Source organism: Fukomys damarensis, unplaced genomic scaffold (genome assembly GCF_012274545.1).
Source record: "Fukomys damarensis isolate Sample0158 unplaced genomic scaffold, DMR_v1.0_HiC HiC_scaffold_11, whole genome shotgun sequence".
NCBI classification, from domain to species: domain Eukaryota; kingdom Metazoa; phylum Chordata; class Mammalia; order Rodentia; family Bathyergidae; genus Fukomys; species Fukomys damarensis.
In genome coordinates, this window is record NW_022900923.1 from 4,596,559 (window position 1) to 4,608,449 (window position 11,891).

At 41.7% G+C, this 11,891-nt stretch overlaps 1 protein-coding gene across 4 annotated transcripts in view; it reads left to right on the top strand.

The window, feature by feature from the left end:
- Gpatch2 (G-patch domain containing 2) overlaps positions 1 to 11,891 on the top strand; it is a 162,652-nt gene that overhangs the window by 142,484 nt on the left and 8,277 nt on the right. For 3 of the 4 annotated variants that reach the window (XM_010642512.3, XM_010642511.3, XM_033762035.1), the window contains exon 9: positions 5,598 to 5,686. The exons of the other annotated variant lie outside the window; for it this stretch is intronic. In XM_010642512.3, the coding sequence (XP_010640814.1) occupies positions 5,598 to 5,686 (89 nt within the window). The remainder of the gene's footprint in view (positions 1 to 5,597; positions 5,687 to 11,891) is intronic. 4 annotated transcript variants of the gene reach the window in all.

The window sequence follows — 11,891 nt, forward strand, 5'->3', positions numbered from 1 at the left end:
GGCAGGTGGACAAAGCACAAGAGATTGTGGCATCACAGGTGCGAGCTCCGTCTGCAGCGATGTTTGCCAACTCAGCCACAAAGACATTGGAGGCCCTGTGGAATGCGTGAAGCCCTGGCTTCCAGGGCACCGCCAGACTCAGCTGCTGTGAAACCCTGAGCCAGTGTGGCTGCAGGGCGCTCTGCAGAAGTCACTTTCCATGTCATCCGCTGCATCTGTTCAGCAGTTTCATTCTTCTTTCTTCCGCAGAGAATTGTAAGTATACATGGAGTCGCCGAACCTGCTGAGACCTGGGGGGCCGGGGAAGCCGCAGCTCCCACTGTGCCAGCTCTTGGCGCCCAGCAGTTGCAGCTCTTGGATGCACCCTCTCCTCCCGGGTGTCCTTGCACCCAGGCCCAGTGCGCCCCTTGGTGCTGCTCAGGACAATCTGGAACGTTGAGTTGGGATGATGTTTCTCACGTGGTCACAGACCCGAACCCTACAAAATTAACACCTTATCATCTTTTATTTCTCAGTGGAAAATGTATTTCCTTTCTCCTGTATATTTCCTTGCATTACATTTTTCCATGGAAGATTTTTTTAATTAATTTCATTGGTATATTTTAAATATACATAACCATCATACATGACGTATCTTGATTCCTCAATCCATAGATGTTTAATAAGGAGAGTATACACTAAGTTGCATGGTGTAGTAGGAAAGTAAAAGCCAATTTAAAAAGGGATAGGAGTGCAGCTCAATGCAGAGGTTGTGAGTTTAATCCCCAGTAGAAAACAACAATAAAAGAAAAAAGCCTCCATCAGTAGCTCAAGTTTTAGAGCTGGGACATGAACCTCAAGGTCTGGACACAATGACTTAGTTCCAAAAGCACTAAAATACGTGGTTGATACTGAAATGGAATAAATCCAGAACACAGCACAGATCCTGTCACTAGACCCCAAATACTGACATCAGCTCAGTGAACTAAGACTCAAACAACCTTGTCCAAAGTCAAGGTTGTTCTAGAGAGAAGGGAGGTGGGCTTGGGGCTCAGACAGACAGGCAGCGGACGGGCAGGGTGAGGTGGGTGACACAGCACAGGGCCCCTGTGAAGGACAGGGAGCAGGTACAGCAGGGGCTTTGAAAGAAAACTGTCAAAAGCAGGGATTGTTAACCATTGATCCTCCTACTGGTTTAAAAACACTAACGCCTAAAACGTCTTGGCGCCTGCTGTGCACTTTGGCACGACGGGAGAAGAGCCCCCGTGTGTTGTCCGTGTTTCTGTTTATAGACTGGCACACAGTGACACGGAGGGGAGGGGAGGGAGGGAGCCTGGGGGCTGGAAAAGGAGGTGGGCGCCTTGCTGCTGTCCCAGCCCCACCCCTCCCTGAGCCTCCAGTCCCTGCTCTGGTGACATTGCAGACCTGCTTCCTTTCTGCACAGCTGATGCCCTGTCTGGGCCTGTGCTGCTCTGAGGGACAGTGAGTGCTCTTGCCAAATGCCAGGGCTCAGAGTCACATCTGTTTGTCCCCCCTCTGCAGCTGTCTGCGGCTGCCTGGGAACTGTTGTATCCAGGGGGCAGGTCTGACCAGGCCTCCTCCTCGGAACAGCCTGTTTGTAAATGCACACAATGAAGAGACAAGCTCCTATTGTCTTCTCTTTAATGTTATTGTGTTTGACCACTGCCCTAGATCCTGTCGGCCCTTGTGGAAACTAGGTTCCCAGGCAAGGTGGTTCTTGCTGGGACTTTGTTTCTCTTTTCGCAGTAGTGTTTTTGTTTTATTACTTTTTCTCCTCCGGATGAGATTCCCCTCTTGAATCCACCACACAGAGGTATAAAAGGACAGCTTCCAGCAAACAACAAGATAAGCCAAGTGTAGTCTTAAAGAAACAAACGAAACAAAAAGACTTCCTTTTGAAATTTGCTTTTCTAATACTTAATAGAAAATTTTCTCAGAAGTAGTACAGGAGGAGCTGTGTTTCAAATCATAAATGATGGACAGACCCAGACACGGACGCATTCCTTGTTCGTCTTGTCCACTTAAAGACATTTTGCTTTGATTCCTTTTCTTTCCTCACTCCCCCAAGCACATAGGACACCTGAAAGCAATACACGGACTGGCCAGTGGCTGATTTCCTTACAGTGCCTTTTTCAGGAGGATCTTACTATTATCTTTCAGTAACTGAGGACCTGGCCACAGGACGTCGCTGGTCATTCTTCAGAACACCACAGCAGAAACCAAAGAAATAAAGCAAAAGAAAGGAACCATTCCAACTATCACCTTGAACAATAAGCTGGGTGCTCCTGCTTTTCAAAAATAAATGACTCATTAGATTGAAGAATCCAGAGACTGCCTTTGAGACATTCACTGGTTTTAATTAAATAACGTCACTGTCATGTTTTACATCGAGCATAACTAAATAGCTAGCTGATAACAAGAGTACCCTTGCTTATTGTTATCTGTGGCACCTCCAATGCCCTGCGGGAAGCAACAGCCGGACACTTGCCGGTCCCGGCCCGGCACCGGCCCTGTCCCGTAGCAGAGCCAATTAGGATAAAGTGCCTGAACCCAGCTGGCCGTTCACCTTATGGCCCAGATCTTCAAGTTCAGTGTTGCTGACTTTATTCCCTTTACCTTTCTCCCCTTGCACATTTCTCTTTGCCTTCCTGTGCGTGTCGGGTGGGGAGGAGAGCTGAATGGAAATGTTATATTCCATTTGCTCTGTAAAGATAACCAAAAGAATTTTTGCTCTGGCAGATGGAAAAAGGTTCAGAAGCGAGTGTTGTTCCTGGTTTGTTTTTTGCTATCTTTGTAAGCAGGCCTTCCTAATACATTTTAAATAGTGTTAAAAGAAAAAGTAAACACGTTTTGTGCAATATTGACTTGGGAGAATGATTTCCAAGCAATTAAAATGTTCCAATTCTGTACCCCTTTGGGAGAGCAGTGAATGCAGAAACCAGCAGTGCTGACGGTCACGGGAGCGGCTCCTGTGTGTCACACAGGCAAGTTTGCCTCGTAGTTATTTCTAAAAATGTGTTTCTTTGCTCTGGCTAATAAATTTTTAGCTTAGCTTGAGGCTTAAATGTATCTGAGAGTAATAAAACCCAGCTTGGTTTTTTCCTAAATGATTCAGTTGTATGCCTGGTTCATGAAGACACCTTCCTCGCCCAGACATGCCGCGAAGCCCCAGCCGTGCCCCACCGTGGCGACCTTCCCCGGTTCTCACAGCCACGCAGACCGTCTGGGCGGGAATTGTGCCTGGACAGTTGCAGACCTAGTTGGCCTGATCATCTGCAGTTTCAGCCCGGCCCGGCCAAGCCTCCTACAGCCATCAGCCCCATCCGATCCTCTCTCGCTGCTGCTCAACCTTTTTGACCCCACATCAGCTATCAGAATCCAAACGGGACATCTGCGTCCTGTGCGGCCCCCTGGTCTCAGCCTTCTCCACTCCCAGTGCCAGACCCTTTGTGACGCTGCACTCCAGACACCTCACGCTACGGACATTTCTCGGCACAGAGCAGTGAAACTGGCGCTGTCCTAGGAAATGGAAATCTCTGAAGGTCGCATTAACCCAAAAATGACTCAGAAATAACACCCAGTTCAGAGGAAGAGGCGAAGAAGCATCCGTAACACAGCAATACTGAAGTGAGCCCTCCAGTGGACGGGTGACCAACCGGCGTCCCACAGTGGGCAGAGTCGTGCGCGTACTGTTCATTTGCATTTCTCCAGCCAAGAATTATTTCTCCTTTGCTTCGGTGTCGAAGTTTAACACACAGCTTCCACAGAATTAGATTCACTGTGGTGGGAAGGCTTGACTGCAAACACAATTTCTCCATTGGAGCGCAAATTTTCTCTGCCAAGAAAACGTATATATCCATTCAACGTGTTTAGAACTATTAATATAAACAAAATCAGATCTTTTCTAGCAGTAATTAATGAAGTGTCCTGTCCCTGCTACCACCCCGTCCCTAATTATTTCAAATACAGCTCTCAGCATGCTCAGACTTCAACTTCCTGCAGGAGGAGGATGAAGGTTTCATTTCCTTCCCCTCCCCCTGTCCACACCCCTTCCTATTGTTACTACCGGTCTGGTGTCTTATGCTACATTCATGGTACAAATTAATAAATGCTTGCTGAATAAGTGAAGTAATTTTTGTACAAAATCTTGATTTTTAAAAAATTTTCTATATCAAACTTTAAAAAATAAATGTGATCATAACCATTGATTTTTCTTGGTACCGTGAGCCAATACGTCAGCTCAAAATCCAGTAAAATGCTATAGTTTTGCATGTTAATGAACATTTTGAGAGCAAAGCAGGACAAAGATGTTACCTGAATGAACTAACTTTTTTACAAAATAGACATTATTTCTAAAACAGAAGCAGTATAGACTCGATGCAAAGGCAGGGGAAACTGGGCAAATGCCCGTTGACTATGGAGCTCTGTTGGTAGACTTTCTTGGTATATGTTTCTGTTTGTGTCCCTTGGATTATTCTGAGCCTTCAGCGTGACTTTACTCTCCATGGATACAGCCTCTGTTTGAAATCACTTCACTTCCCATCACTAATTTGTCCACGTATATAAACCTCTCTGTGTGTGCTTGGTCAGTCTCTTTGTTCTTACCCGTACTGTTTTTCCTTTTATTTTTTCCAATAATGTGGTTTTTCAAATTGGACCCTTTAAAACCTCATGCTACTATGACATATCTCCATGTATTACTAAAAGAGCAGGTACTGTAATAAACATGCTTCATTTGTTTCTGCTTCATGATCCCAGACCCCGCCCCAACCCCTCATCAAGGATTATGATCCAGGAAATGAACACAGAAGCTTTCTGTAGCTTGCGAAGTTTGAAGACTTTTAAATCATTTCCACCTTTGCCTTAACCTTTGGGATTTCTAGTTGGTCCATTTAGTTTTCTTAATCTCTTAATTTAGGAGACCAAGATTAAACTGATTCCAAGCGTAACAGAAAATCTGCTTCTCTGTTCTTGTATGTCACTTCTGTGCATATAGAACCCAGTATCACTTCAGACTATTTGGTAGCAGGAGGCCAGCATTAATGTATTCCAATTATATTTTCTCACCTTGTTAATGAATAAACAATTCGAATCATATAGATTGTGAGGAGAACACCATTTCTTCTATCTATTTAAAATGTTTTAAGGGAATTCACTGCTGCATAATATCCTAAAAGAAATTGATCATACTTTTCCTGTAATAAATGCTGTTCTGACAGTAAAGCATTAGTAACCAATTGATAACCTAGCAACAATATTGTGATCTCTTTAGATAATTAATCTTAGCTATTTTCCTGTCAGAAGCAACAGTGTTTGATTTTACGTTGCGCCAGAAAGATTGCCAGTTTTGAAAATTAAAAAGCATTCCTTTTATATTATTCATTCCGGTAACAATTTATGATGGCGCGTTTAGCTGCTGAACGCTTGTCAACAAATGCAATTATGTTTCGATATAAACAAGATTGGTGGTTTTACTGTGCAGCTCCATCTTTGTGGAGAATGTTTTGATTTAGGTTCAGATTATACAAGCTGTGTATTTATGTGTCATTTTTTTCCTTCTTTGTTAATAGTTTTTTTTTTCTGATAATTACTTGTAGGCAAACAAGCATGCATTTAGGGTCCTTATGCACTGGAGACATCAAAAGGAGAAGAAAAGCAGCACCTTTGCCTGGACCCACTGCCACAGGTAAAACCAGAGGGCTTGGAGTGGAGCGCAGGTGTAGACTCAGGTCCTCCAGGGTAAATACATACAATTCTTAATCACTTGCACTGGGGAAAAGTCACAGTTGCAAGGAAAGAATAAAATAAATCATTTACATTGGTATCAGGGCGTATTACATCTGCTTGTGTAGATTTCCTAAGCAGCCAATCACAGAAATTTTGCTACATGCCTGCCCTAGTGCAAGACTCTGAGATATCAAAGGACACAGAAGCTAAGGCTCTGTGTATGTTGGGCTCAGAAACTTTTCGTCCCATTGTAAAGGATACCTAGATGAAACAACAGACAACCCCAGGAGATTAACAGCCATACGTTCACAAATAAATATAGCAGCAGCATCCAACACAAGGCCCCAAGTTGTAGCTGTAAGGAACCTGGCTTCTCAGCACGGCTGTCTGCTTTCTACCCTCAGCTCTGCTGAGGTTTACCTTTCCTTGTCTTAGGTTCACCTTTCCTTGTTTTGACAACAATAGCATTAGATTTTATTTTTTGAAATCTCAAAAACAGTGTCATGTTAGGAACATAGCATGTAATAATGTGGTCAGGGAAAAGCACCCGGGTTGAGCAGAGGGAAGTCACAGAGGGGACAGGAGGCCTTCCTGGTTGGGCGGAGACTCGAGGGCAGGGTGGTAGGAAAGGGTGTGCTGACGATGTAAGTGGGGCACAGGTGAGTCGGCGGGGAGGACGACAGCTGGACACTGAAATGCAGACAGCACCAAATACGAATTAACAGTGGCTGGCCCTGCCAGTGAACTCTGACCGTGAGTGTTTTCATGATAGCCGCTCTATCTGCGCTACAAGGAGGAGTAGCCTGGGCTCCTTGGCTTCTTAGATCTACAAAGGTTCTCTCAACTTCATTTGAGCAACCTTTTATAAGCAAGGTGATTTTAACTGTAGACAAAGAAATTGGGATTTATATCAACAGAAGAGTAAGCGGTGAGAAGAAAAGGATGTATATGTATATATTTGAGGATTGTTTTATGTGGTCAGTTTTAAGAAATAAAAGATGAGAAGCTTATATTGTCTCTTTAATAGTTTCCTGAAAAAAAATTGAATAATTGATGAGAACCATTATGCAATTGTTCTGTATAAAGGGCTCCTTTATGAAGTCACACATTTCCTTCTGCATGGTCTCCTAGGCCTGTGGAATCTTCAGGGTTTGGAATTAGAAGACACCTGGGTGAAACGTGTGCTTGTATTTATGCAGGATCGTGCTGACCACTCACTGTGTGCCAGAACTTTGTTTTATTTTATCTTTGTAACAAGTATCTGAGTGGTGTTGTCATCACTTCCCAGATGGTAAAATTCTTAAGGTGCAGAGAAGTAACGGGTTAGTTGCATAGGGTGACAGAATTATTCAGCGGGCAGGGGAGGAGCCACACTGGGTCGGTGCGGCCCTAAGCCCTCGCTCCTCCCACAGAACGCAGCTCCTCCCACAGAACGCAGCCCCTTGGTGAGATTACACGTGTGTAAAGACTGCCGTTGCATATCTTCATCTCACTCTGTTATTGCTTTCAGTTTTACAGAAAATGTGTGCAGCTATTATTACTATGTGGAGATAGAGAGCATTCCTTAAATGTTTCTAATGAATCCCTTCCTAAGGAACCGTCACTGTTTAGATCTCATAGGCGTGCTAGATCCTTCAATTCACGTTTCCCGTGAGGCAGGTACAGGGCTCCTCAGGGTCCTCCATCCCAGCAGACTGGCTCTCAGAATTATCTTGTGTCTCAGCGACTCAAACCTTCATGGCAGAAACGACATGGAGAGTCCTAGGGACGCTGAAAAAGCACGCGAGCAGCAGCTGTAAGGAAAAGCTCCTGCCGGGGTCAGCTCCGAACACTGAGAACATGTGTGAGGCGCGAAGGAAAAGGGTAGTGGTTGAGGAAACGGTAAGACAGTTACCCTGTCACAATTCAGGAGCATCTGAGGACTCACACGTAAGGAAAAGCTCCTGCCGGGGTCAGCTCCGAACACAGAACATGTGTGAGGCGCGAAGGAAAAGAGTAGTGGTTGAGGAAACGGTAAGACAGTTACCCTGTCACAATTCAGGAGCATCTGAGGACTCACTTAATGGGGGACAGGGACAAACATTAAACTTTGGCCTACAGCAGTTTCTCATCACGAGCTTACACTGCATGAATATTCCAGATGTTACATTTCCAAGCTGTTGTGATTCTTTTAAGATTCGGGATTTTTATTTCATTGCTGGGATTTACTTAAGAGATTAAATGCATAAAAACCACGCATTTTTTAGTTACCCAAAGAGTAATGGAGTAGGAAAAATATGTTACTCGTTTCCAGTGCATTGTTTTTCAAATCTATGCATAACGGTTCCTCTCATAAAGGAAGAAACTGAAGCTGTTTAAAAGTCTTCACCTTTAAGTAGAATGTCTTATAATACTAATGAATCAACTTGAAGGTGAAGACTGTTAGCCTAATTCAAATAAGAAAGGCTTTTGCATAAATACCTCATAATGAGGCTGTGAATCTTAAATCATCTTGTCCCTGAGAATCGTAATCTTTGAATTCTGGACTGTGGTCAATGATGTAATACATAGTTACATTTGTAAACTTCTAAAGTTGAACTAGCATGCGAAATTACACTCAAAAGGGTATCCTTGCTGTTTTCACAGATCCTTGCAGATCTCCCAAAAACTCACACTGAATTGAGATATATTTTTACTTTTGCCTTTAATAAATATTAAACCTAAGCTGGAAAAATACAAGAGAAGAGAACTCTCTCCTGTAAAATAGAGAGGAAGCATTAAATGAATGACAGCCTGAACATTGTCTGATAAAACTCTCTGACTTCTATGTGAAATATTATGCAATAAAGCAGTAAGTGTAGGAAAGACTTACCAAAACAATATACTATAATTAGGCGCTTCCACTTCATAATCCAAATTGGACTTGCATAACAGTTTATGACTCTCAAGACAAAGAGTTATGTATTATATTCGTAATATGTAATAATACCTTTAAAAAGATGAGTCCACCATAAAATTAATAACCCAAAATCTGATCATGTTTATGTGCTAGCATATTGAAATTTTCTCTTCTTTTAGCGACAGCATTGAACCATAATTTCAATCTCTTCAGAAGGCTGTAGATCAGCCTGTTAATGGCTGAACATTTATTAATTGTGACAAGAACGCCAAATTTATTTCAGTGCTTTAGCTTATTTACAGATCTTTCACCTTTGTATTTTGTATTGACAAAGTAAAAAGGATATTGATAAGGTTGGGTATTGATTTTTTTTTTTTAATGTGTGGCTTGTTCTCTGTCTCTATGCTAGTCACAAGCCCAAAGATAGTGGATGTCTCAGTAGCAAAGGATGTAGATTTACTGTTACAAAATTGAGAACTAGTGAAGCAAAAAGGTTTGCCAGCAGAATGCTTTTTATAGTTTGAAAACTGTCATCTGTAGAGGTGAAGAAAAGCAGTGAACAAAATAGGAGGAACATTATTTGACACTTTTTTAAGGCAGTCAGCAGTGTTGGTGGTGGTCTGCAATTCTGTTAGAAGTCATAGCTTACTGAGGATTTGAAAGTAAAAAGGTTTAAGTGCTGACATATTGTGGCTACTACTTTTTCAAAAAGGTTTTGTCCGTTCGCCAGTAACAAAGTCAACATCATTCAAAAGTATCATTGCCTGTCGCTGTTTTGCTTCCTGTTAAAATAATATTGGAGTGAATGTATTTCACATAAAGAGTCAGCTTTTCTCCTGTACTTTTGAGTGGTGGAGAAGAAGTGCCTGTTGTCTTGGTGTAGACATCGCTTCAAAGTAACTGTTTTTGTGGACATGTGCATTCTTGGCCAAAGGTGACATTGCAGCTGTTTGTGACTTTTCAGCTTTTCCTTCCACAGCCTACTATTTCAGTAGAAAAATAGTCTCTGAATATTTCCAGTAGTAAAGGCAAGTTGTATGTAATAATAATGGGTTAATATTTTTATAAGGTATGTTTTCAAAATAATTCATGCCAAGCAAAACCAGAAATGTTTGGCATATCCAACCTGCTTTTTGAGGTATTAGATTTCCTTGATTAGCCAATGAGTACATTTTTCATTTTGTTTTATCCATATCACCGCTGTAGACTATCTTATCTCTTCCAGGATTTGAAAGCAAACCTTTCTGAAGGAATTGTTAGTCATTCTGAAACCAAACTGTATCTGAATGAATAGCAAAGGCTCGGGAAATACGCAGCTCTCCATCCCTGGACGCATTTCCGGCATGTGCTTCAGTAGAGTCGTAGTAAGTAGTTCTCCATTGGCAGTGAGCATGGGGAACACGTAGGGACAGAGTCAACACACGTGGAAAATAGAAAACAGTTGCTGTCCTTGACACAATAAAGACTCAGTAATGAGAAAATTCTGAGCCTACAGAAGACCAAGAAATGCTGCCTAAATGTACAGTGATTAGCAGGCCTAAACACCTGGAGACCCTTCTGTCAGTGTCCCTGTGGGAAAGGATCCTCACCTGGGAGCTGTGTGTGAAGCTGCTCAGGAATTCGGGGTCTCCACAAAGCCCTGTCCTCAGAAATGGAAAACTAGAACCAAACCCACTCACACACATGGTGGAAAATAAGAGATCTTGTTTCTACTGGGGCTTCAAATTGAAATCTCTCTGAAGGCTTGTAATCATGAGGCTGCCCTTACATGAGTTTCTAGGTGAAAATTATACTTAGCCAAGAAATTAAGATAACACGCGGTCTGTGAAACAAAAGCAAAGCCGCCATAGACTTTGATGCCTTCAAACCAGGCACTGAAGAAGAATCTTGTGTAAAAACTTACTGAAGAAGACTCCATACAACAAAATCCAAAAATTAGTTTGAAAACCACAATAAAAGATGAAGGGGAATAACTGTGAGAAAAGACAAATATGGTAAAGAACCAAGTAAGAAATTGAGGTTATTTCATTTACTTTGAAAATAAAAAAAATCACAGAATGAGCTAAAGGATTAGATTCAGCTGAAAAGTGGAGGAATTTAAAATAAATCTAAATAAACTGCTAGAAAAAATATGAAAAGTATATAACTGGGGGTTGAAGGATTTGCAAGAGAATGAGATTTAACATGTATCCAATAGAGTTTACAAGAAGAGTAAGAAGCTGGAGTTGCAAGAGTTCAGACCATAAGGAATTTTTAGAATTGAAAAAAATACGGATCTTCATATTGAGAAAATATGCATCAGGAGATATTAAGTGTAAATAAAGTTGTCTTAGTTATTTTTCTAATTGGTGGGATAAAATAGCCAACATGTGCAATATAAAGTGAGAGAATTTTATTTCGGCTTGGGTTTTTAGTCCACATTCAGCCAGCTGCTATGCAGGAAGACCTGGTAGAAATGTCTGGCTGCTCAGCTCATGGCATCCAGGAAGCAGAACATCAGAGGAGGGCTGAGAAGAGAGATACACTCTTCCGGGTCACACCCACAGACTCACCTCGTCAGACTGGGCTCCACCTCCTGACAGCCAGCCAGCCCTGCTGTCCCTGTCATCCATTCACCTTTCAAAAGCTCCACCTGTGAGTCCAGGAGGCTCTTTGAGGACATCTAGATATAAACCATAACTCACACATGGTGCACACATACTAAATGCCAAAAACAAACAGAAGAACTTAAGAGCAGCCAAGGCGGGGAAATATATGGACCTGCATGAGAGTGGAACTGTGCTTTAGCAAACTTAGAAAAATAGCAATAGAATCTAGGAAATAAGAGATATTTTCAAAGTGTTGAGGTAAAATTAAAAAATCAACCTAAAGTTACATACCCAACTAAACTATTACCCAAGACTAAGGATGAAATAAAGTCACTTTGAAGTAAAATCTGATCATTACTAAGGTTAACACCTCATGTAGAAGAAAATAGAAGCCATTAAAAAAAAAAGAAGAAAATCAGGAAAGAATTATTGATCATATCCTTAAAGCTAAACTAATACTGAAAGTATGAAAGTAATAATATTAGTTACTATGAAGATGTTTAAGTTGGATGAGAATACAATGAGTCTAAAACTCTGGGCCATAATAATATGTAAAATGGGAAATGATAAGTCAAATGTACATTTGACTTTTAAAGATAATCACTAAAGTAACAGAAGTATAGCATATAATTTTCAAGCTAGTATAAGCATTCGATAAATGGCCAAAAGGACACAAAAATGCAAAAAGCAAAAAGCAA